At 36.7% G+C, this 26,741-nt stretch overlaps 3 protein-coding genes across 6 annotated transcripts; 2 read left to right on the top strand and 1 right to left on the bottom strand.

Moving 5' to 3' along the window:
- The first annotated feature begins 3,350 nt into the window (after positions 1 to 3,350).
- Positions 3,351 to 5,313, top strand: WRKY6 (probable WRKY transcription factor 48). The gene is given in 3 exon segments (NM_001294135.1): positions 3,351 to 3,870; positions 4,123 to 4,266; positions 4,588 to 5,313. Coding segments are annotated over 3 exon segments (1,158 nt in total). The 5' UTR covers positions 3,351 to 3,370; the 3' UTR covers positions 5,102 to 5,313.
- Positions 5,314 to 14,388: 9,075 nt separating this feature from the next.
- LOC103452667 (peroxidase 40-like) lies at positions 14,389 to 15,932 on the top strand. Its single transcript, XM_008392203.4, has 4 exons — positions 14,389 to 14,693; positions 14,804 to 14,995; positions 15,131 to 15,296; positions 15,386 to 15,932. The coding sequence occupies exons 1-4, from the start codon at positions 14,445 to 14,447 to the stop codon at positions 15,784 to 15,786; spliced, it is 1,008 nt and encodes a 335-aa protein (XP_008390425.1). The 5' UTR covers positions 14,389 to 14,444; the 3' UTR covers positions 15,787 to 15,932.
- On the bottom strand, positions 15,892 to 24,894 carry LOC103452666 (flowering time control protein FCA-like). Of its 4 annotated transcripts, none has more exons than XM_017337020.3 (19): positions 24,335 to 24,894; positions 23,958 to 24,028; positions 23,742 to 23,820; positions 20,632 to 20,714; positions 20,506 to 20,557; positions 19,984 to 20,051; positions 19,632 to 19,698; positions 19,463 to 19,542; positions 19,291 to 19,355; positions 19,123 to 19,179; positions 18,868 to 19,021; positions 18,488 to 18,559; positions 17,804 to 18,373; positions 17,112 to 17,312; positions 16,828 to 17,031; positions 16,715 to 16,753; positions 16,533 to 16,595; positions 16,404 to 16,449; positions 15,892 to 16,206 (listed from the first exon to the last, which is right to left on the bottom strand). In XM_017337020.3, exons 1-19 carry the CDS (start codon positions 24,555 to 24,557, stop codon positions 16,199 to 16,201), a joined length of 2,202 nt encoding a protein of 733 aa, XP_017192509.2. In that variant the 5' UTR covers positions 24,558 to 24,894; the 3' UTR covers positions 15,892 to 16,198. The 4 variants fall into 4 exon arrangements, with proteins under 4 accessions (XP_017192509.2, XP_008390423.2, XP_017192510.2 ...); XM_008392201.4 differs by having other exon boundaries at positions 16,404 to 16,440; XM_017337021.3 differs by having other exon boundaries at positions 17,804 to 18,337.
- Between the last annotated feature and the right edge of the window lie 1,847 nt (positions 24,895 to 26,741).

The raw sequence follows: 26,741 nt of genomic DNA, 5'->3' as shown, positions 1-26,741 counted from the left end.
AGTTAATCACTGTTTAGAGTTTTCTTAAAATTTCTCATACACTAAAAATATGATCTTTCTAATATCAAAAAAGAAAAGAAATGAATAAAATAATAAAATAATAAAAATAAAGTAAAATAAAAAAAGGAAAAGACAGTGTAGACAATAGAGGGCGTGTAATGGAAGCAATCGTAGAATATATTTTACTGAAACCGCGTAAAGTGCATGTGCTTTGAAACTCGAAAGCCTGATCAGATAAAGGTGAACCTTTCGATTTGACACGTGGGATCCCTTAGCTTCCCCTCGATTTCCTTATTATTTATGCTCCACAACTTTAATATACATAAAGAAATAAGTTGTTTTTTACTTGCATAAATAAATAAGTACGTATGAATCGTTACATGTATTCTGTGTTTTACATTTGATAAATTTAAATCTCTGTGTCAAAGAAAATCCAATATATCTTAAAACTTGCTTTATTCTGCTTATTCATGTAATTAATTCACATATGAAGAGGCAGAACTGGCCTCCATTGTCCCACATCGAGTTCTGGAAAAATGAGGACTTGGGTGCCAATGTCGTAGCAAAGGTGGGTTATATGAAAATAAATTACAGTAAATTCCTTTTTTTTTTAGAGTATGATTACAGTAATATTTTTTTTGCCGAAGTATGATTACAGTAATTAATTTCAGTTAAAATTCAAAATTGTCTTTAACAAAATTAATTGTGACGTCCAGTAAGTGTGAGGTTGAAGAGAAATTTATTTTGTTTCGAGAGACCTTCATAGATGGAATCATGTTGAGGCTGAATGATTGTTTAATACTTTTGTTTCTAATGTAAACGTTCATGCTTCAACAATTTGCTCGGATAAAAATATACATATCCTTTTCATTTGAAAAAAAGTAAGCGTGAGGTTGAAGAGAAATTTTTATCAAGTTACAAACTTCAACAATTTGCTGGAATAAAAATATACATATCCTTTTCGATAAAAATCTACATATCCTTTTCATTGAGATTACGACACTTTTTGAAGCTCCAGCTATTTCATTGCAGGACGATATATATGTCCAAAGGATACACTTATCTTGATGAAAAGAATTTATTGACTGAAACAAATTATGGAAAATATTTTCTCCTTCAAATAAAATGAAAAAATGGTCGCATACAGAAAACAAAACAATCTTCAACTTTGTCTTTTAATAAACTAGACAACAAATGGATTCATATAAAAAAGTTACAGGTTTTCATTTTGTCATAAATGTCATATAAACAAAATAATTTCACGTTTACTGTATTATTGACAGTCTGTTTAAATTTGAAAATTTTCCACACCACTTCAGATATTAACGGTGATAAATACATAAATTTAAGAGAAAAATAATTTCCGAAGTATAAAGAGAAAAAAGAAAAACTTACTTTGTCTTGTAGTCAGCGGCAATCTCTGTTTGACCTTTTTTTTGTTGTGAGGATGTGAAGGTAAAAGAGTTTAAGAGGTTGGATTACTCTTCATATTGCCAATTAGTTTTATGGTGAAACTTCAACCTTCTTTATTTCTCTCTTTCCTTTCATGTTTTTTCTTTCCTCTAATCATCTTGATCCACCGTTATGTCAATCTTTTTACTCCCGCGAGAAGAGTTTCGATCGTTCTCTCACTTTGTTGAGAAGAGCTTTTGTATAACGGCTCTGACTTGGTAGTCATAATCGAAGCTTTGAGGGGTGATTGTTGTTCAAAGTTGAGGTGGTGGATTAAGTTTTTCTTGTGGTTTGGTGCATGAAAAATGACTATGAGGATTTCTTCGAGTCGACTTATTGTAGTGCATCAAAGGGTAGTGTGGTCTTTTCCTCGTGTTGCCTTTTCGATGGTTTTCGATGGTTCTACAACTTGCAACTTGCAAGTTTCTTTAGATATGGGCCGTGATTGGAATTGCATCGTGCTTTAATGAGTTTTTACTTGTTAATTTATGTTGTTTCTTTTGATCTATGCGATCGCTTAGTTCTTTTTGACCTTCTTACTCTATATATATTATGGATCGTTACTACTAAAATTACATTTTATTTCTAAGAAAATAAATCAATTTCAAATTTTAAAGTATGATATCTTTAAATCTTAAAGTGTAAGTTTAGGTTTTTTATCGTACATTTTGATTTGTGGGGAGAGATGAGAGACACATGGCCCATGCGGTTTATATAAAAGATACATAACAATTGATGGCGTGAGCCATGAAGAAAGTGACATTCATCGAAAATAATTATTCAAAACAACTCCATAACGAAAAAGACATGCATATATTAATAAAAATATTTTTACCAAAAATAAGGAAGTCATTTTACTTCATTCGTTAATTTCTCACAAGCGATCATTTAGTGAATGTGCAAAAGCAGGGTATCAACCATTGAGTCTAAATACAAAGCTTAACATTAACCCCAAAAAGACATATGCTAATAAATTGAACTTGAACTTAAGTTTAATATCGATCATTAGATTACTTTTATATAATGATCAACGGTGATGGATTCTTGTGATCAGGTGATTCGAACTTATCACATAAGGCTGCTTATTGAGCAAAAAGAAAAGACAAGAAAAACTCATATGGTTTCTTTAAGCTTAAAGATTCGAAAGTAATTTTAGCAATCCAATTTTATTTTCATGCACTCTTCTTTTTTTCTACCTCTTACAATCTTACTTGGTTCAGCATGTTGTGCACGTCCATAACATACTGTTGAAATTATTTTTTAATACAAGTAACTTGATAAAAAAAAGGAGTTTTCTGTTTCATTTTTTGTTGTTAGAGTAGGTTTTGCCGATTGAAAGTTAAAACCTAAAAGGCAAAAGCCGCGAAAGAAACTTGAAAATGGTTTCGAGATAGCTGCACATGCATGCAGAGAAGTGAAGCCTTTTTGATAGCCCACGTGTACCTGCAGAGGCCAAAGCCCCCGTCCACATTCCTACGGACTCGGCCGGTTTCCCACCAGTCAAAATCCCGCGTTAAGAAACGACTGTGGGCCCTCCTCCGCTCCGAAGGGGTCCACGCAGCATCCATTAATGCTCGGCCACCGTCCCGTCGACAAGCTCCGTCCGCTCTAAACCCACCGACACGTGTCGGTTTGGGTGGGAAAGGTCTCCGAGCCAAGCTGTTCTCCAAAATCCCTGCCCAAGTCCTTTCACACTTTAAAAAATAAGAAAAACATTTCTTTTTTTTCTTCTTTTATATTTTGGTTTTTATATAATAAAGCAAATAAAAATCACTTTCTCTCTATCCTCCTTTCGACATTTCTCTCTCTCTCTCTCTCTCTCTCTCCTCTTCCCTCTCTCTCTATATCTCAATATCTGAGAGACTTGGAGAACAAGTTCAAATGGGGAATATGTGCTTCTGATTTTTAAAAACAATCCATGGATGGTAGAGAAGAAGAACTAAAGACCACCGATCGTAGCCACAGCATGGCAAATTCGGCAGTTTTCTCCGACGAGATTCCGACCAACTTTCCTTCCTTTTCCGGCATATTCGACATGCCATCTTCGTGCGAAGATCAGAAGGGTTCTCTTGGAGGGTTCATGGACTTGCTCGTAATCCCAGACTACGCTCCTTCTCTATTCGATTTCCCTCAAACTACGTCGTCGCTCATGATGATGCCACCTCACCACAATCAGCAACGATCACTTCCCGCTCCAGCATCTACTTCTACAGTAGTAGCGATGCCGGAGAGGGAGAGTGCTACTACTACTAATACAACCTCGGAGGTTTTGAACAGCAGTACGGCTCCGACGACGCCGAACTCGTCTTCGATCTCTTCGTCGTCGAATGAAGCTGCGGCGAATAATAATGAGGGCCAAATGAAAAAAGTGCAGGAAGAGGAAGCCGATGAGCAAGATCCGGAGAAAACCCAGAAACAGTATGACCTACTTGCTAATTATTCATTTGATTTTTTCTAAGGTTTTTTGTGTATGTTTTGTCCTGTCTAATATAGTGCAGACAGCTAACATATAGCAAGTATAGTTTCTGATTTTTTTAATTTCTTTTTATAATCAACTTTTTTTGTAAGATTTTTCTTTGTTGATGGGTCATTGGAAGTTGTTGTTTCCTTTTCTGATTTTTGTGATGGGAAAGTTGAGTACTAACAAGTTGATTGATGATGTAAATACAGATTGAAACCGAAAAAGAAGAACCAAAAAAGGCAGAGGGAGCCGAGATTTGCGTTCATGACAAAGAGTGAGGTTGATAACCTAGATGATGGCTACCGATGGCGAAAATACGGCCAAAAAGCTGTCAAAAATAGTCCTTATCCCAGGTATACATATTTTCTCAAAACCCTCGACGGAAATCAGGCAACTTGAGCTTAGTCAAGTTGACTAAAAATTTGTGCTTTACATCCAAGTTTGAAATTTAGATTAATTTGAGAGTAGACTACCGGTTGTTTAAAACAAAAATCTCTCCAAACCCCTCACCTTCATTCTCAACCCCCGATTTCAATCATTCACTCATTTGTTCAGTATACTTATAGGTACTATACATGCATTTGTGTATCAATTGAATTTCACCCTCAATTTCTTATGGGGCACGTAATGAGTAATAATGTTAATTAATTTATAATGTATGTATGTCTACGCAGGAGCTATTATCGTTGCACCACTGCGGGCTGTGGTGTGAAGAAGAGGGTGGAGAGGTCGTCCGACGACCCGTCCACTGTGGTCACCACATACGAAGGCCAACACACGCATCCAAGTCCCATTACACCGCGTGGCACAATGGGAATTGCACCACTGCCGCATCAGTCTACTGGGTTTATATCTGCTGCGGAGGCATCATCAAATCCCTTTGGAGTTCAGCAGTTTTTACCTCATCATCATCACTATCAACAACAGCAGCAACAGCAATATGCCTATATGTATCAATCCTCCCCTTCTTTGAATATCAGCTCTTCCACCTACGGTGGTGGTGCTGGTGGCGGTCCTTTTAATCCCTCCTCATTTTCTACTAGTTTACTTCAAGAGAGATATAATTTTGAAGGACCCCCTTCTTCTTCGGCTACCAATTTTCTTAGAGACCATGGACTTCTTCAGGATATCGTGCCGCAGATTCGAAAGGAGCCCAAAGAAGAAGATCATCATCATCAACATCAATAGAATGGATCATAATATTGATTATTGTTTTATGTGTTAATTGCTGCCATGGTATTTAATTCGATCTCTAACTGAATAGCTAGCTAGTGTACCTTCAGATTCTCAGTCGTACGTGCTTGAACTTTTAATGTTATTCTTTGGACTTAGAGAGAGATTTATATCGTCGTGGAGATATTACTTTAATTTATTATGTATTTATATGCTTTTGTACATAATTTTTCTTTTTGTTTCTCTTCTCATTAGCTTTTCATCATCTTCTTCTTCCTCTTCTTCCTAGTCTTCGTTTTCTTTCGTGTTTAATTTCGTAGGACCTTTGCATCCGTATAATGAAGGGGACGGAGGTGGAGGGTGAATTTATAACAATTATAAATAACTAGGTTTTGGTTTTCATATTAATCAGCAAAGTGATCAGGTTTGGAAATCTTTACCTTGTATTTCCATGCCTACTATCCGTAGGACTTTATGGGGAAAAGGTGGAATCTAGAATGAACATGGGAACTTGATCCTATACTTTTCGGTCAGTAATGGTAGGAAACCCTAAAAGGTTATAGTATACATTGGTTATGAAAATTCATTCTACATAGCCAATTAAATGCAATACCTTAGGGCATGCATTGATAGATATATGAGAAATGATTTTCAAACACTTATTTTCTTACTCTTGTTTGTTTTTGTCTAGTGATTCTCTTTTGATTTATTCAATTCAATAGCCAACAATTAATAAAGGTGTGTAAGGAGAGAAAAAGATTGTGTGGAAATTACTTCCGTAGATGAATGGATGTGTAATATATGTGTGTATCATTAACATTACTTGACTGCCATACACCAGTACTAACTTTTTTCTTAGTGACATTCTCTTCCTCTTTGAGTAGGCGATCGATATGGGGTTTGTTTTTCATTTAAGAATGGAGTGAGCTTCTTGGCAAGGAAATAGGATTGGGTTCTTGATTTTAGAGGATGGTGTAAGATTTTGGTGTGCAAGTGCAATGTGGATTGCTTTTAGGATTGTTGAAGATAATATGGGTTTTCTTACCCATTGGAGATCATGAAGTCTTCCATATCGTGCTGTTTTCGCTAGCTAGGGGATGGTATTAAATTCTTGTGCCACTTAAAGCCATACAGGACTTTAAGCCACATAATCTATGTGTAAGCTATATATATATATGAGAGATAAGCATTAGATGCAAGCTTTCAGAATTGCACCATGCATGCATGTGTAGCTAGCCATATCCCTATTATTCCTCGGATATACTTTTATGAGTTTAAGTATTTATGTATGTGTAATACATAGATTAAATTCCACTTATCTGATGAAAATCAATATGGTGATGAATTGAGGATGCTCACTACTAATTTAGGACGGTCTGCAAAATTGCACTGCTAATGTTTTCTATTTTGGTACTACGTACCAATTAACTATCAATACAAGTGATTCTGAATAAAACTATATAAAAATGTATATATAGTAATAAGTAAATGTAAGAAGGATTAAGAGTATGTTTTAAACTTAACCTTTTCTTAGTAGGATTAGTGCATCAGATAAACTGGGGAACCGTACGTGTGTAGCAGGATTCATGTTGAAAATTTGTAAAGTTCTTGGAGGTAAGTTCTTGGCGGTCGTTTTGTGCACAATGTCTTGCTCGTGCTTTTCTCAGTGTCCACACCAAAGGGATCTAATAACCATGGAAAAAGTTTGTCAAATTAACTATAGCTTTTCTACCATTTCAAGTTTCGAGTTTTTGTTTCTTCAACAACTGCATTTTGCACTAGATTGTCTGCACGCATTTGTTCATATATACAGGGATTTCGTGGGTCCAAAAGTAGAATCAAATCTAATATTTATAGAAGTAAACCAACAACTGTATATATTCTGTGTTTGCAATTGCGAGATATGGGTGGATTGCTTAATGTACAATGTATACATATATATAGTATGTTGAAAGGTTTTTGTTAATTTGTTTGTTACATTCGAGGGTTACAAATCCTGGACTTATCACCCCACCACTTGGCTAACCCTAGTGGCTTAAATAGGTTTTTCAGTCAAACGGAAATTATGAAACATGTGGCCAAATTGCAATTTCAAATTAACCGTTGAGCACATAAACTACATATATATATATATATATATATATATATATATTCAGAAAAGTTTAAATATTGGTTCCACATGCAGCAGTGCAGTAAGTTTAATGCTACCCAGATAATCAGATGCCTAAAGGATCGAACTCCAAAAGTGTCTCTATATAATCAGAAAAAAGGCGTAATAATATTTGGAGATTCTTCGTGTAAATTTGATTCAAACAGCAGAGAAATATGCTTTTAAATATGACTGGTTCGATTCCCATTAATTCACTGCTGCATGCCACCTTACTGTTAGACCAAAGTCTTTCTAGCTGTACAAAATCTCTGTAAAAAGGGGAGCCAATATCATATCAGATGCCCGTCATGCATGACATTCTTTTAATTTCATAAGAGTTAGAAATTAGGGAAAAGGAAACAAATTATAATGCTTTTCAAGTTACCAATTAGTCAAAAGTAGATCCCTTATGCAAAATTGGTTTGCAGTTTATTATTAATTTTGAAAATAGACGAGGACCAATATATACACCTGCAGCGATATAGCAACAAAAGGCAGCTGTGCTCCATCACTTGATGTTTGTGATAAACATATAATCTAGGTCTAGGTTACATATATAATATTTGTGCTTTATGGTGCAGCATGACAAAGAGAAGAATAAATAACATTATTCTTGAAAGAACATAAACTACGAAATCCACCGGAAATATGAGAAACTTCAAAATTATAATTGAATAATATGAAAGATTGTCAAAATACAACCCTAAAAGTTGTTTATATAATCTTAGAAAACCCTAACTTCAAAAGGAAAATAAAATAGGAAATAATTAAAAACCAAAGATTTCCTAAAACATGAAAAAATGTGAAATAAAGATTTCTGCCAAAAAGGTCTCAAGGCTTGGGGGGTATTCAATTGAGATTTTAAGGGATTTTAATTCTTTTAATGAATCTACTGGTATTCAATCAAGATTTTAAGTGATTTTCTGAAATTCAAGGTGTATTCAATTAGAATTTTAAGATAGTTTATTAAAATACTTAGAAATTCGGATGTATTTAATTAGAATTTTAAAAAAGTTTATAACATTCCAGGTGTATTGAATTAGAAATTGATTTTAAAGAATTTGAGAAAGTTGAGGAATTAGAGGGAATTGGAGAGATTTCGTAGTGTATTTTAAACATCCATAAATCTCACCTCTCCCCATGAGATTTCGAGGGAATTAAATCAAAATTTTATATGAAATCTCTACAAATAAATTAAGGTGGGTGTATTCAATTGAGAATTTTAGAGACTTTAATGGATTTATAAATCCACGAATTTTTATGGAGTTTAATTGATTTGTAGAGATTTCATATAAAATTTTGATTAAATTCCCTCGAAATCCCATGTGGAGAGGTGAGATTTATGGATGCTTAAAATACACTACGAAATCTCTCAAATTCCCTCTAATTCCTCAACTTTCTCAAATTCTTTAAAATTAATTTCTAATTAAATACACCTGGAATGTTATAAACTTCTTTAAAATCCTAATCGAATACATCCGGATTTCTAAGGATTTTAATAAACTATCTTAAAATTCTAATTGAATACACCTTGAATTTCAAAAACTCACTTAAAATCCTGATTGAATACCCCTATATTCATTAAAAGAATTAAAATCCCTCAAAATCTCAATTGAATACACTCCCCTAAACTTCATAAAAATCCATGGATTTATAAATCCGTTAAAGTCTTTCAAATTCTCAATTGAATACACCCCCCTTAAGGTAACGGAATTAGACCCCTATTTTTTGGAAAACGAGTCTCAAAATCATTAATACAAAACTAGATCCCTAGTTTCTGGAAAACGAGCTTGAGGCTAAAATAGCATAACTTCGTCAAGACCGAGTTTTCTTGGATTTACGCTTGTCAAGTTGCTCCATGAATGCCTGTGCTAGCTATTCTACATCTATCTCCTCCACTTCAGAAGAACTTAACCTGATGCTATCATCTAGATTCAATGACTCATCATTAAACATATGAAGATCTACAACACTAAAGGTCTAGGAAATTCCCATAACATTTGCCAAATCCACAACATAAGCATTATCGTTGATCTTCTTCATAATTTTGTAAGGGCCATACTTTCGTGGCAATTTGTTGTAGGTACCAACTGGGAACCTTTCTTTCCGCATAAACACCATGATTAAGTCATCCTTGAAAACCTATGTTTGTCAGCAGCAACCTTGTACCTTGCATTTATTAACCATAGTGACATATGTCAATCTAGAAACGGTTTGAGTTATCATAAGGTTGTTATAAGTGTAGTGACATGTGTCAACATTAGAGTTGTTAAGGTAGTTATAAGGAATAAGTTGGTTAAAGAGTAATATAGTAAATACATCATGTATTGGTTACTATATAACCAAAGTTCTCAAGACATATTGTACTAAGGTGTAATAATTTCATTTCAAAGATATCAAAAACTCTCTTATCTCCCGCTCATTACTTTCAGCTTCTTCTTTCTCTTAAGCGTTTCAGTTCAGAGTTTTAGTATAGTTAATATGGTATCATCGTTGGCAAAGGCTAGCTACCATTTCTGATCCTTGGAGTATTCCGCTGTACAATTCCGCTTTTGGGGTCTTCGATCTTGGATGAGCTTTCGGTTGTTGAGTTTCTACAAAAAGGGTTTTCAGATGATTCTCTCAACAAGTCTGAGATTAAAAAGCGAAGCAGTTTTCAGGTGAAATTGTTCTTGTTTTCTTCAGTATTCATGTAGCAATTGATGTGATTCTTGATTTGGGAAAATTCTAATTGGTTGTTCAAAGATTAAAGATGTTAAATTTCATGTGCAAATTTAGAGGTTTTGCAGTTTCCAGCTCATTTACATGATTTCCTATTAATTTCTGATTTAGAATTGATTTGTGAAAGAAGTATTTTCAAGAAAGTGTCAATCCTTCTTAGAATATAAGAAAGTGTCAATCTTTCTTGATCAATCGGCAAGTGTCATTCTTTCGAGATAGTAAACAGTTTCTGTGAGAAAGTATCAATCTTTCTTAAATTTTGAATTTTCTTGAAAGTGTCATTGTTTCTTGAATTTCTTTGTGTTAATCTGAAAGCAATTTGATCATGGCTACTATAAATATCAAAGTTGAGAGTCTTTTGGGTATGCTCACTATAAAGCTGAGGGATGATAACTTTGCAAAATAGGCATGTCAGTTTCAGTCAATTTTGAAAGGTTATAAGATGTTTGGTCACTTTGATGGAATACCGTTTGTCCACTTTGATGGAATACTGTTTGTCTACCAAAGTGTGTAATTGAAACTAAAAAAGGTGTTACTGCTAAGATTACTTTTGCATATATTGAATGAAAGTCTACAGATATGGCATTACTAAGTTTATTGTTGGCTATACTTTCTGATGAAGCTATTGAATATGTTCTTGGATGTAAAATTGCATTTGAAGCAAATCTTATGGATCGATATGCTTATGTGTCTAAGTCTAAAGTAAACAATTTGAAAACTGAATTGCATACAATACAAAAAGGGAGTGATTTAATTAGTAAGTATCTGTTAAAGTTGAAAAGCATCAAGGATAGTTAACTGCAGCAAGGAAATCTGTGTCAGATAATGATATGATCATAGCAAGTCTTGTAGGATTACCAAAAGAGTATGTCCTAATTAGAACTGTAATCTTGGCTAGGGAATCATCCATAACTCTTAAAGAGTTTAGAGCTCAGTTCTTAGGTGTTGAAGAGATAGGAGAAATAAATGTAATGTCTCATAATTTATTTGCATTGTATATTCAAGGTTCTAACTCTTATCAAGGATCATCTTCTGCTTCTGGATCCGATCTTGGACACAATCATTTGTCAACCACTATGGGAGGTACTATTGCTCCATCACCATATAACAATTCATCCCAATTTCAGTATCCACATGAGCCTTACAATTCATAATTCCCTCAACAACATCATTCTGCACAGCCTTCCTTTTATCCTTGATCACCCTATGATTTTGGATTCTTGGGAAACATTTCTAATTCAGATGCAAGACCTCAATTTGGACAAAATGATGGTAACAACTACAAATCAAATTATGGTAACAAATCAAATGGTGGCAACAACTACAGATCCAATGGTGGTTTCAAATGGAAGAATTTCAATGTAGGGTCTTCTGGTTTCTCATCTAGTAATTCAAGACAAAATGGTTATGGTATATGGTCTAGCAACACTAAGAACAGGTCTAATGTGGTAATAGAGTGTCAAATATGCAATAAAAGAGTTAACACAACTGTGAATTGTTTCCATAAGAACTCAAATTCTCCATCTACTGGTTATATGCTTGAGTGCCAAATCTATGAAAAAAGAAGGCATTCAGCTCTTGAGTGCTATCATATGGGAATTATGCACTTCAAGGTCAACCTCCACCTCCATCTCTGAATGTAACGGCTGCATAGCAAACATCCTAATATGTACCTTGGGATTTTTGGATAGTTGATAATAATGCATCACACCATATTACTGCAGATGTGGATGCTTTGAATCATGGCATACATTTTGAAGGTTCTGAAAGAATTACAATTGGAAATGGCACAGGTTTAAACATTGAAAATATTGGTTTTACAACTCTCAAAACCAATTTTCAAGCTCTTATTCTTAAAAATGTGATGCATGTTCCTAAAATTGCAAGAAGCTTATTATTTGTGCAATAGTTATGTACTGACAACCATAGCTGGTTTATCTATGATGAAAATGAATTCTTTGTGCAGGACAAGAAGACAATTGAGGTTTTGTAACAAGGAAAGGGTAGGCCTAAAACACTATTTCAAATTCCAGTAGTCAAGAGTTCAAAAGGAATGCAATTTATGGTTTAAAGTTCAGCTGCTTATCTTGGACAAATGGTAAAATCAAGTCTACGGCATCAAAGATTAGGCCATCCAACTACTGAAATAATGCATGTCATGTTGAAGCAATCTTGGTTAGACAATCAACATAGTATATGTACTCAATGTATCAAAGGGAAGATGTCTAGGGTTCATTTTCCTTCTAGGATTGATAGGTCTTCTTTACCTTTTGAGAAGGTTCATGCTGATATATGAGGACCATCTCCTGTAAAGTCTCTAGAAGGGCACATATACTATATATGTAACCATTGTTGATGAATATAAAAGATATGTTTGGATATTTCCAATGTGCAATAAATCGGATGTCTATGCAATCTTTGTGAAATTCTATGCCTTTGTAATTCAGTTTGGTATCTCTATTAAGTGTTTGCAATCTGATGGTGGTGGTGAATATACAAGTCATTCACTTAAGTCATTTCTTGCTGCAAAAGGAATACAATAGTTGATTTCATGTCTATGCACTCCACAACAGAATGGATTGGTTGAAAGAAAACACAGACATATTGTAGAAACTGCAATCACTTTGCTTACCACAACTGGATTACCAAGTTATTTTTGGTACTTGTCACCGACCACGAACAGCCCCTTTGCATACGCCGAAGATGAAACCCAACCAAGCCCCGCAACAAAAAAAGAAGCAAACTCCCACCATATTATCTAACAATCCAAACATTTGATCAGTCATGTACATTGGAGGGAAATAAATCTACGAGTCATATACCCATTTTTACCCAAATACATACATACACATATAATGGCCTTTTGGGACATGCTGAGGTGACAAATCCTTAAATCATTTATCCTTAACTCATCAAATTAAAACCCCTCATAAAACCCCTCATAAAATGGCATCAGAGAAATATAAAATGGCATATCCCTCATAAAACCCCACCATATCCCTCGGGTTTACAATACTAATTAAAACCCCTCATAAAATGGCATCAGAGAAATATAAACACCATGGGCATGCATGGATCATTTAAATCATTGAGTACAAGCGAACAGTCACTTTCTTTGCTCATGGAACATTATTCTACACCTGCCTTTAAGGCCTTAAGCTAAGAAATTGCACAAAATTATTCCACCTATCCAATTGGAATGCATGATTTACAACAAAATCTATCGTTTGAAAAAAAAAAAAAAACATGATTTCTTTCTAGTTAATGATATTAATTCTATCAATGGGATTAGAATGATCTACACTCAAATACCATATTCGTTAAATTGAAAACCAAAATATGGTATATTTCTAGGTAATGCTAGGGAGACTAAATTTGTAAACAAAATTTGCAAACTAAATGATGTGTTACTAATAGGAATAAGTATGTTTATCAACACTTAAGTAATAATTCAATCATCAACTTCCAAGTCATTTAATTTACAAAATTTAGTCCACAAATTTAGTCTCTCTAGCATTACCCATATTTCTATTATCCCAAATATTGCTAAGCAAATGGTCCAATTACAAAATTCATACTAAAATCTAAATGAGTGCATGTTTGCTCACCATTCTAAAGTGGTGATGATGCTCACCACCATATTAATTATCAATTGATTAATGTAAATTTCGTGATTTTGTATTGTAGATAGATCAAATCAAATTCATCCAACGATAATTAATGGGGTTGTAAGCATCACCATCACTTTAGGATGGTGAGCAAAAATATTTCATTCTAAACAAACCCACTTAGACGATTAAGGAAACTCTTACCACACTTAGTGTAATGATCATATCTATGAATGTCACAGAGAGGCCGAAAAGAGTGAAGAAGCACATGGTATTAGGTAGCATATATGTGCTCATCAAACAATGATATCTTCTAAAAGCATTTAATTGACTATGTCTCTTATTAACTACCCTCTGAACATGATTGATTCTTTATATGCAAAGAACCATTATTCTTTATCTGCGAGTCACAATTTGACACATAAAAATCAGAATATTGTTTGACTCTGTCTTAGGAAGGCAACAATCCTCACATTTCTGCAAATCACAGTCTAACACATATGCAAAAATACTCATCAAAACACAAAATAGAAATTTTCCGCACACATGCCAAACTATGATTGAAATGTTTTGGAATGACTACTTCCAATGGAATAAGCCAAGTGTCAACCTAAAAACTAACTCATATAAAATCACAAAAGAAAAGATTATGCACATATCAAACCAATGAGGAACGAATCTTTACACTTAAACAGCCAATTACCCCTTTTTGCCCATTAGACCTCTTTCACATGCTCAAACACCAAACCTCAGTGACCAAGTCTGCTCATTGTTACTAAACCACTCCAATCGAACTTCTATATAATAGAGAAACTTCTACCACCCAACTCACTTCTTCACTGCATGCCAAGAGACGAGAGTAGAGAATAGAACACGAGAGATGGCCATGAACTTAGCTTTGTTTTCACTATTTCTGGGCGTTGCGATTGTTTTTGCAATCGTACCGACAATCATAGGAGGAGGATATGGTGATGAGGATTGTGGTGACCTCTTGGGAAACGATGTGTACAAAGATAGATGCCCAGAGACGGAGGCCATAATATATGCCGGGGTCAGGCTGGCTGTGTTTGAAGACCCAAGAATGGCAGCCTCTCTCCTTCGTCTCCATTTCCACGACTGCTTTGTTAATGCACGTCATTTATTTTTCACTATTTATATGTGTGTGTGTGTGTGTGTTTGTGTGTGTGTGTTACGTTATTTTTCACTATTTATATATATAATATGATGTGAACTGTTCAGGGCTGCGATGCTTCAGTGTTGCTAGATGACAATGATAACTTTGTTGGGGAAAAAACAGCAGCGCCTAACTTAAACTCTCTGAGAGGTTTTGAAGTGATTGATGCAATAAAACAGGATCTTGAAATTGTTTGCCCTCAAACAGTTTCCTGTGCTGACATTCTTGCAGTTGCTGCCCGAGACTCCGTTGTTGTGGTGTGTGTGCTAAGAGCTACATAGTTCTTTCTTTTTTCATTGTTAACAAGAAGGGGATGCAACATGAAGACTTCTCGGGAGGTCTAAATATACTTCATTCGAATTTTGACTAATAATTTGATTTTTAATCTGCAGTCTGGTGGACCTAGCTGGGATGTTCAAATGGGAAGGAAGGACAGCTTCACTGCTAGCAAATCGTTAGCAAATAACAACATTCCAGGCCCAAATTCTACTGTTGCAACACTGGTTTCCAAGTTCCAAAATGTAAACCTTAGCTTGAAGGACATGGTTGCACTCTCTGGTACTCTCAACTTTGCTTCCACTGATGTCTTGTATTGTGCTTGATTAGAGTGAGACTTAAGACTAATAATTTGCTCTCCTCTCCGGCAGGTGCACACACGATGGGAAAAGCACGCTGCACCACCTTCACTGCCCGCCTACAAGGCTCCACTAATCCAAATGGTCCGGAGGCGTCTCTTGAATACGTTCAGTCGCTGCAGCAGCTGTGCTCAGATTCTGATGGCAACACGCTGGCAAACCTTGACCTAGCAACCCCAGCAACGTTTGATAACCAGTACTATCTTAACCTTCTCTCCGGGGAGGGTTTGCTTCTGTCCGACCAGAATCTCGCAACCGGAGATGATCAAACGCGTGAACTGGTAGAAACCTACGCACAAGACCCGTCCGCCTTCTTCGAAGACTTCAAAGATTCCATGGTAAAAATGGGAAGCTTGGGAGCAGTTACCGCGATGAATGGAGAGATTCGCAGGGACTGTCGAAGTGTCAATTGATCTTTTAGCCTAATGTGGTAAGCCACTTTCCAACGGTGGAGTGGAAGGCTCAATTAGGAAGCTTTGTATTGCTAATTATGGATGGCAATGCTAATAACATATTACTTTAGGTTTTAATACAAGCTAAACTAATATTTATCTGATAATTATCGGATTTCTATGTTTTACAATTATATCGTACAACTCGATTTTAGGCAATTGGTTGCCCGGTCCTAATGGTACTGAAAATGCTCACAAAAAAGGAACTAAGAGCTGAAGAACGTTTCCACTACACATCCTACTGAGCATTTTCAAGCTCTAGCAAGGACCATTGGCTGCGTCGTGATCAAAATTGATAGAAATACACTAACGTTTGGCTTCCTCCCAGCATCTGTTCTTTTGCTGATGACGTGCCACCTTACACTCTACCACTTCAAGCCCCTGGAGATTGAAAAAATGTTCAATTTAGAAAGGGGTAAATACAGTAGACAAATGCCAAGTGCATACGAAGCGAACTGAGTGTCGGTTTGTGACCATGCACAAGACCATACAGCCATGAAGGAACATTTGACATTTCTTCTCATTCTAAACAAACCCAAACCGACATCAGAATTTGAACGAAAATAATTGATTAGAACCTGTTGGTTTATTCTTCCACGTCCACTCCTGAGCAGCCTGAAGCCCCTTGGCCGAAAAGGAGAACTAAATTTAATTCGTGATACTTAAAACTTTAATAAACTGAGCAGCCGAATTTAAAAATTGAATACCTGTTGGAAGCGTGAAGGATCACCAACTGAACTAGGTGTAGGTAATTGTGAATAACTTCCATCCTGGAGACACAGATGACGAAAATAACCAATTAAAAATGGACTGGTTAGGGAAAACATTATATATTTTTAATTTTATTGTGAATCTGAATTATCTGGGTACTAGTGAGTGCGAAATTTACCTGAACATTTTGGTGACCCATAATTCCAGAGGCCAGATACTGTAATTCAAATTAATGAGTTAGTAACCACAATCAAATCATTAACATACCAGGAACCATTAGGAAACACTGACCGATGAAGAAAATGAGGGCTGTTGTAACTGCAAGTTGTTCCGGAACTGTGGTTGAAGCTGAGATTGATGATGCAGTTGTTGGGTTTGAGAAATTTGCTGCACAGACCGATTTGGAGGGAGTGATTGGGCATGAGGCTGCTGAACTGATGCTTTTTGTTGCTGCTGCTGTTGCTCAAACAATATAAGTTCGGCAGGTTTCTCCCACTACAAGTTCACATAAGCAGCATTAATCAAGTTGAAGACAAAAGGCCAAAACGAGGGAATCTGAGTGACAAAATCTTTACCCTGCTTTCACCAGTTGCATTATTATAATAGTACTTGTATCCATCGGGTGAGGTGTGCTCTGTCCAAATGCATTTTGCAGGAGCTATAGCCTGGGTTCCAGGAACAGCTGGAGCAACAGATGTGACTGAAGGCACATCCACCGCTGGTGTGGGAGCAGTGGTGCTGGCAACTGTATGTGGTGCAACACCAGTCCACTGGGACTGCAGGAACAAAAATAATATTCAGCTTACAAGGTAAGGGTTGGTAAAGACAACTAGAACTAGAAACAATAGAGCATCACAGACAAATCCACTTGATAGGCAACCAACATCCACGTCTGGGACAAACGCATGCAGAAGCTAAAATGCACGGCTTACTAACCACAGTTACAAATACGACCAAATCAAAAAACAGAATGGCTAAAAAAAGGCGTGTGTGTGTGTGGGTGGACCGTGGAATGAACCACACAAAAAACAGAATGCATCCCAACCTAAGGCCAACGCTGTGAATGCACAATAAATTCGACTTCCAAATTATCGTCTAATTAATTAGTCATATTTTGGCAATCAAAACATGGTTTCTACAGTTCTAGAGCCACAAGTCGTGCAATTGATCCATTTAGCAACTAAAGTTACATCCTCACGGTAGCCCATCCGGCACTTCCAATTACGACATACTCCTACAAGATAACAATTGACTAATCTTCAAATACCTGTTGCTGTTTGGTAGCCAGGGGATTCTGATGCACTGCCAAACCCTGATTTGATGGTTGCATTTGCTGCAATTGTTGTTGGAGCTGGGAGAACGCCTGCTGAGATGATTGAAAGCTCGCTTGCAGAGTTTGTGTCTGCTGCGACAGCATCTGAGCTAATGGAGAGGGTGACTGCTGAAGAGGCTGAATCAGTTGTTGCTGACCAGGAGCAGAACCAAGCTGCTGTTGATTTGCTGCGGTGGGCATGGATCGAGGTTGTAAGCTGATATTCAAAGGGGCTGGTAGTGCTGTAGCAGAAGATGAACTTTTCTGAACCTCAGGCTGAGGAACAGACAACTGTCCACCCAAGCCAATAAACTGTTGTGACGGTAATGCTTGACTAAATGGTGCTTGACCAGCAGAATGAGGAAGTTGAGCCTGACCAAGCTCCCGCACTGTTTGTGTGTGTGAGTTTGATGCCGAAGTTTGAGGGTGCTGTTCAAGGGATGGTGGCAAATGCTGAGGTGACGGAAAACACTTCTGTAATGGAGATATCTGCTGGCCGACATGTGGCATAGAATGGTTAAAACTCTGAAACATATCCAATCAAGCTATTATTTTCACTGTGAAATACGGGTAAATAAGAAATAATTGTTTCGACTTTAGACTACCATGTGATTAAAACAAAGTTAGAGCACCTTGTACCTTTTGTGATGTTAAAGAAGATGAAACTTGCATTCCAGGAAGAGGACCCTCTGCAGAGCCGCCATGGCCACCCTTAAATTTAAGGAGCAAATCATTAGACTTTTAAAGGCATAAAACACACTTATAACAAAAAACCCTAATAAGAAACTAGAAAATATGGATCATAAAATAAACAATAAAAGCACAATGCCCCTGCAGCCACCCTTTCATCTTCAGCTGCAGACGACGTGACAAGGTTACGGTAAAACCATCCAATCAAGAATCATTACAGATGCACTAACTACAGCATCTGCATGCCTTTCATGGATGTCTTACATGAACACAGGAAAAGGGACATTTCTTACTGGAGCAATGTTGCAAAATAGCTGAACTATTCTTACCGAATTCAAGGGCAACGACATGTCTCCTGACCTAGGAAGCAAATTGCCCACCAAGCCAGGACTGGGGGATGGTCCTAAGTTTGCTGGACTCATTGGATGCCAAACATTAGTTGGAATTTGATCACGTATAGTATTGCCAAAGTTAGGCATTGGTCTGTTTGGAGTAAGTTACAAACAGAGAATGTAAATGACTACAACGAAGAAAACTCCAGACAAAAAACTTCATAGAAATATTCAGAAAATGGTGGGAATTACCTTGCCCCTGGGGCTTGAAATCGAGGACCAAAACCTGGACCCCCAAATGAAGGACCCCTAAACAGAACAGTGTCAAAAACATTTAGGAATCTGTAACAAAAATTTATACTTCAAGAAGATTAAACCACAGCGGCCAAAGAAAATAAGAAGGCACAATGAGGAAGAAACCTTGAATCTCCAAGCCTAGGCCTTTTGGGATCAGCAAACCGGACAGTTAGTGGTTGATCACAACCCTGATGTGCAGGAAAAGAAATATGTGTGATATAATTGGATAGCATTTGATAACAGGATATTACACTAAAGTTAATCCCAAGGAAAAAAAAGACAACAAAACACTCACTCTCATTTTATAGAACCCATTAAGACCATTTATAGCTGCCAATGCCATATCTCTCTGAGAGTACTTTACAAATCCACATCCTAAACATGAATGGTTCAAAGAATGCATAAATCTCATATAGAGCACTTTCCTTATATTTCGAAATTTTAAATATGAATGAGAAACACACCACGACTCTGCTTCAATTCATCACGCATGAGGTAAACATCTTCAACTCGACCATATGGTGAAAAAATCTGCAAACAGAAAACAGTAATTGGAACATTTTCCTTTTTCCAGCTGCATTTACAACTTCAAACAGTAAATTTGCACTATACTATAATAAACAGAAGTTAAGAGTTTTATGCTTTAAGTTAAGAGTATATATATATCTCCTCTGAATTACAAAAGAACGTGTCTATAAAGGAAAAGTAAGATTGTGGTTCTAAAATAAAGAGAACAGCTAATTTGTTTCCAGATGAGATAAGAAGACTGAAAAATACTAATCCTAGAAGATAACAGATAATTGGGTTACAACATACTTCCTCAACTTCCTTTTCAGTAGCTTGTTTGTTCAGTGATCCCACAAATAATTTGTACTCAACCGCACCTACCATAAAAAAGGGTTGGCATCAACAATGGAAAAACTATATATTAATTAGACATGTGCGTTGAAATACAGAGGATTGAAATACAAAAGTCCCCCCCCCCCCCGCCACCCTCTTCCCCCAAATGGATACCGCCCCATTCACACTATGGTCTTGATGAAAAAATATAAAACGAAAGGTACGAGCATAATTGGTTGAGGACCACTCATAGGTGAATAAGGGCTTAAGAGATCAAGGAAAATCAAGCACAAGATTACTGTCTGTTGAATGAGGTTTTTTCTCACATATCATGTCCTCTCATAAATGGCTCCAACTCAAGCCAAGATTTGACTGACCATTGAACCAGCAGTATATCTAATCTTTTGGAAAGAGTTGTAAAAAAGGCTATACACATGTCATGATACAATTTGCACATAAAATGGAACAATCAAACATTCACGCTGAGATGAAAATTACCAAGGCGTTCTCGTTCCCCATCAGCATATCTGACTTGGATAGGACCTGCTCCCTGGAGTAAAAAGAGTGAAACAACAATAAATTAGTTACATGACAATTGAAAATCAAACAGTAAAACAAACTCACCCCAGGAAGAGTATGTTGATTATGCAGAGCTCTAATTGCCCTACCAGCTTCTTCTGAGGTTGCATATTTTATAAAACAACAACCTGCATATGCAACTTATACCCTTGTAAAAAAACAACGATAGGCAGCTTGGTCCATATCCATAATAAACTCACATTAAAAGTTTCTCAAACCAGACAAACACACATGAAACCTCGTATTTACAAACTAATATGCTAGCAAAACAAACTTTTTCAAAAGAAACAACTAAAAATAAAATGATAAATCACACACATCGTATTCCTTAGTGCATGTACAAGCAAAGGGAGAGCATTGACTAGAAAAATGGTGCGAGCACCCATAACCTTAAGCCACACATCTAGGAACAGCCCCAAAACATAAACATTCCATGGTTGTGGCGTCTCAAAACTATATCAGTATAAAAGAAAGGTATTTGTCAAACCCTTTCTTGCCAAATAACATAAGTTTTCAGTACGCTTCTCATAAATTTGGCACATACTGGTGGGAAGCTTGAGGAGCCAAAAGAAACCATAACATCAAAAAGGGACAACAATTCAAACTTGATTTCAGGATCATTGTCCTGTAATTGGAATAAAAGCACAAAAATGAACATCAAAGTAACATGCATATGCCATCAAAATACACCATTCATCAAAAGTTTCGTAAATCCCAGAGATGGATGAATATCAAATCCCAAGCATTCCACATCACATAGCTTCCTACAAAGAAATATCCTGAAAAAACAGCCACCACACTAGCCATCCCCAGCAGCTTGGCTGTCTCAAAAGTAAACTCTTTCATCTGACACACCTTTCAGATTTAGTTAAATTTCAACAAATCAACAAAAAGTTGATTTCAGAAGTATCCTATATAAGAAATATCACTGCTTATTCAACATCCTATTTAGTCATTATAAACAAGTATTTAAACGCCCCTATTTAGTACACCATAAACTATCTGCCAATGTAAAGTCCCCTACTTAGTATATAATGAACTGACAGACGTCCAGGAAAAATCAAACCTGAGGAACTTTCCATAGAATAGTTCAGAACAATCAATCACAAGTCTAGAACGAATATACGCACGTGTTCATACCATGACAGTTCATTACAATTGGGGACTTCAGAGGCCACAAATACCACCTTCAGAAGCCAAACCATGGAAATTATATGAGGTTTGCATAAAAACTAGTTGAGTTTGCCCTTGTTACTATGATTCTGGATGTGAAAACTTGGATTAAGTTCCACCTCCCAGGCCACACTACAAGTCAAATCTCAAGACAAGCCAAGAGTCCACTATACTAATATTGTGTGTGCTAAACATCAGCACATTAAAGGATGATCAGATCATTCAAGCAAACCAATAATTGAAGGAAAAAGTAACTATTTTTCTGCCATAGACAACACTGTATTCTATGATACCACCAATCCTAGAGAAAGACTGTTTAGCTGCACCATAACCAAAGACATATATCATAAGTCTACCATTGCATCACAAACTTCACCAAATACATGATGAACTTTCACCTTATCAAAAAGTCGATGAATGAGATTGTATTGCCCAATGCAAATCTTGATATTTAGAACCACATAGATACATAAAACAAAACAAAAAATCAGCCTGATTGATGGCTGAATTTTCACAAACTCAAAAAATAACTCATATTCACCCACACAAACAGAAAGGGAAAACTGTCAACTCAAGATACCATAGCATCTGAAAGTGTAGAAGATTTGACGCAATATTCCTAGATACCAAAACTTCAGAGTTGTTTCTCCAACACTTTCATGCATTTACAAGGGAGGTATGTTTCAATATAAAACTAAGGAAATTATAGATATTACTAATCTATGAAGATACAAAACAAAGGCAATACTTGCTCAGCGCCCCCTATCACTGGGGAGTGGGAACAAGATCAGCTCTAAAGTTGAAAACCCCCAGCTAGAGATGGAATTCCATAACCAAAAGCTCAGTTGAACTTCACAATAAGATCCCTGAATTCTACAAAGTAAACTTACTACAAGGACAGATAAAACTAATATAAAAATCCACAAGGCCAAACAAAATACTTGCCCTAGAAATATTACATATCTCAACCACACATAACCTCACAAGCATTAAACATCAGTCCGGTACTGAACACTACTCAAAACATGAGCCTACTCCAGATTACCAACTTCAAATAAGATAACAAAATAAGATAACAACACACAACCACATCTTCCTTATGGTGACACATTAGCATCATAAAGAGACAAATGAGTCAACTTTTCAACTAACACATCCAAATGCAAATCAGACCCTATGCTCCAAAGAGGTATTAGCCATGCAGACAACGATCCTGAGACCGTACAAGGAATAAACAAATAAAAAAAGCTCGTTCCACCACATTTTGATAGCTTAAAATGTGTACAAAGATAGGGGCATAAACACCATATCAAAATATCCAGCCCCATGAACACATCATGATAATACGCGAAACTTAAAGTGAGAGTCATAAAACCAACAAACTCACTCAAGCCATCCAACAATTATCCATCTCTCTCAGAACATCTAACTTCACATCCATGACATCCTGTCAATCTTATAAAGTGACACATGACATTCCAAGTCATTCACACAAAGCACTCCAGCATTCACCAAGATAAGATAAACCAAAGGAATCCTCCATATTACATTGTGATTAAAACTATTCAAAAGCAAGAATCCATGTATGTCTGAGTAAATTTTCTGTACAAAAGTTGCACTTCTAAAACTCCTAATATAAAGAAGCTACAGTTATGGCTACAGACACTCCCATTACAAATAATTTGTTGGGTAATGCCCCCACTGCTGCAGCCACTATCAGAAGCGCAGGACCTAAGTGTCTTCCAAGATCCCAACTGCTATTCAGAAACTGGTTTTTAGTTGGTTTACATGTCTTGCCTTCTTCTTCTTTGAAAGGACGGACATGAATAAAAGGTTGCAAGCAAAACCAACAAGTGTTAAACTTGTTGCGAAAACAAAGTGAGATGAAAGATGAGCTTTGGCATGCTCCCATCTGCCTCTCAGAGCACCTGAAATAAGACATTCCTGATAACAATTATATCATAAAATTAGTGCGCACGTACCCTGCTGCTGTCCTGTTTTCTTATCTTTGATCAGAGCAACCTCTATCACTTCTCCATGTTCTTCAAACACAGGGCGAATCTAACATCATATAAAACTAACATGCATAAACACCATGACATAAATGTTTCAATTTAAACCAGCACCATTTCATGGATGAAAAAGGTCCAACAACATACATCTAGCATTTGTGTACAGTAATAATTAGGCTGACTTACATCTTCCTCGGTAGCTGTCCTAGGAACTGATCCAATAAATAGTTTGGCAAAGCTGCCTCTATCGAAACAATCTGAAAGATAATCAAACTCATGATCAACGCAGAAAGTAACCACAGCATAATCGAAACAAAAAGATATTGCCTTTTAGCCAAAAGTTTACTTGGGGTAAGATTTAAGGCAAACACCAAAATATTAATTGCTATTGACTAACATTACAATCTATCTTCCTACGAATGAAGTACATTGAAACTGCTTAAATGACTTAGCTCAAGCAAAACACAACATAACTGCAACAAAATTCATCAAAGCTGCAGTAAATGAATTTCATTTTCATAAGCTATATGAAATCCCAATTAAAGAAAATCACAACAGCGCACCTGGAGAACCTCGTTTCTGACCCGATATCGGGGGCGGGTCCTGGTAGTTCGGACCAAACCCTCCACCACCGGCACCGGCACCGGCACCGGCACCCCCAAATGGCCGGAACCCACCGGGAGTCTCCCGCGGCGGGATGTCGAAGCCACGGTGTGGACCGCGACCACCACCTCCACCATGATAGTTAGGGGGGCTGCGGCGAGTGTGGTGGCTCTGCTGGTTCATGGGCGCGTCGGAGAAACGAGAGGGTCGACGGTAGGGGACCGAGTCGTAGTGGTCGTCTCCGTCGTCGTCGTTGTTGCCGTAGCGGTCTATTCTGTAGCTATCCAGCTTTGCGAAGTTTTAGGTGCCGTCCCCGAACCCTAAACCTAACCCTAGCTCGCGCCAAGACTGGAGCTTGAATTTTCGGAAGAGGAAGACTTGGAGGTTGACGAAGACAAAGTGGAGTCCCTTCGCTGCGACAGCGTAATAAGTAAAACTCGGAGGGAAGTACCAAGCAAAGAGAATCAATTTCCTGTTTGCTGCCTCGAGGCGTCCGACTTTCAGTTCTAATCGGATCCAAACGGACTTACGCGGGTATGATTGGGCCGCATTGGCGGGCTTCCCCTGGCCTTTTATTACTTTAGCCATTTGATTTTTTTTTTTTTAACTAATGAAAAAGATTTGAAAATTTTGAATTTTAACGATCAAGAAAATAAAGGATAAGGTGAATAGTACCAAGATTGACTTTTTAGTTTAAAATTGTAGTTTTTCGTTAAAATGAATGATATCGGGAGTTTTTCGTTAAAATTCCTTTTTTTATAGTTAATTTTGTAGCTACAAGATAATTGATCTAAAGGGATTTAATGGCTCTAATTAACTTAAATGTGCACTTTTAATATGCATCGGAGAAATTGCACAATGTTTAAGTTGATGTTTCCTTGAAGACTTTGTATTTATGGAGCTGGTTTTATGGGTTTTTTTCTCGATTCAGTGTGAGAGTATCGAGGCGTTTCATTTTTTATTCAACATAGAGCTTTTGTTTCTAATATTTCACGCTTAGGTAGATCGTGATAGACCGCTTTGGGCTATCTTTTGTATTATCATAATCATATTGTGTGTTAATAAAGCATCGTATCATAATCATGTAGCCATTTTTTTTTCTTTTTTTTTTTCGACAAAAAAAACCCCAAGGATTTGGTCATTGGAAAGCTAGGTTTGAAACCTACAACTTCAGTTCAACTCACATGGATGCATTTTTTGGGGTCACCAGTTTTGCTTGTATCGTTTAACTCGAGGAAGCCAAAAGTACAATGTCGTCTCATGTGGTACCAGGACAATTTAAAAAATTTGAATTAGTATATCATCAATGTATGGTGGGATACTAGGCACAATCACTACCATATTAATATCAGTCAACACTCATGTGATTTTATTTAATTTATTCAATACAAGTGATATTTTATAATTTTTTTTTCCCATTAGATGATAAAAAATAAAAAGGAAACGAAGGGAGCTGATAATGGATATAATGTGTGAGAGTAATACCCTATATATTGTAAACATTTTCTATTCAACATCTCCGGATCCTTCTCGGTAATTTACGTTTCTTGTAGTATAGGGTATTCCTACCACTTATGAGCCAAGTAATACCCTATATACTGTAAACATTGTATACGCACATTCGTTTAAGGAATAAAATTTCTACAATATCCCACATTAAAACAAAAATATTTCATATTTTTTAGAAGAATAATACTTCATATTTGGCAGGACCCATTAATTTTATGTTAAATGAGAATTAATGGACCAAACCCTAATTCTATACCGTTTCATATAAATGTGCTCACACCCAGTGGCGGATCTACAGAGGGACCTGGGAGGTCCCAGGACCCCTCGGCGATCCTAAATTGCTGCTAGAAATTTTCCGGAGGACCCCTCGTACTCGACATGAGGTCTGTGCTGCGGGTTGGAGTTGCAGGTTCTAATGGAGAAGAAGACAGCGGGGAGGGGAAGAAGAAAGAAAACAGGGCCTTTTAACAATTGGTCCAAACCGGCATAGTTTTGGCCAATTGTTTTAATTTAAAAAAAAAAATCAATGAGACAAACTCTGCCGTTTGTCCATGATGTTCCATATTCTTTTACAGCCTAGCCCCACATGGGCCACATCTTTCCCGAGAGTCCCTCCCGTTTCCTTTCCCCACTCCTCTGCTTTTTCCCCCTAATCCCCATCTTTCTTATATTCACCCAAAACCCAATTTCTAATCCCACCCAATTCCATATTATAATTACATTACTCCAATATCATACATCCACTTGTTTCAATTCACCAAGCCACCACTATTTGGTTCAAAGTTCAAGTATGTTTTTGGGTATTCTAATCTAATCTCAATTAAATTATATTAGATATTGGTAGAGATTTTTAGTCTA

Source organism: Malus domestica, chromosome 13 (genome assembly GCF_042453785.1).
Source record: "Malus domestica chromosome 13, GDT2T_hap1".
In the NCBI taxonomy this organism is placed as follows: Eukaryota; Viridiplantae; Streptophyta; class Magnoliopsida; order Rosales; family Rosaceae; genus Malus; species Malus domestica.
The sequence above is the reverse complement of the archived record's forward strand: the minus strand, read 5'-3'. Positions and strand labels throughout refer to the sequence as shown.

Excerpts from the sequence above, each read along its gene's own strand:
- LOC103452667 (XM_008392203.4), top strand. The coding sequence starts at position 14,445 with ATGGCCATGAACTTAGCTTTGTTTTCACTATTTCTGGGCGTTGCGATT. Across the intron at positions 14,694-14,803 it reads TCCACGACTGCTTTGTTAAT|GGCTGCGATGCTTCAGTGTT; the intron begins GCACGTCATTTA and ends TGAACTGTTCAG. Across the intron at positions 15,297-15,385 it reads GGACATGGTTGCACTCTCTG|GTGCACACACGATGGGAAAA; the intron begins GTACTCTCAACT and ends CCTCTCCGGCAG.
- LOC103452666 (XM_017337020.3), bottom strand. The coding sequence starts at position 24,557 with ATGAACCAGCAGAGCCACCACACTCGCCGCAGCCCCCCTAACTATCAT. Across the intron at positions 24,029-24,334 it reads TCAGAAACGAGGTTCTCCAG|ATTGTTTCGATAGAGGCAGC; the intron begins GTGCGCTGTTGT and ends ATTATCTTTCAG. Across the intron at positions 19,180-19,290 it reads CCTAGGCTTGGAGATTCAAG|GGGTCCTTCATTTGGGGGTC; the intron begins GTTTCTTCCTCA and ends TGTTCTGTTTAG.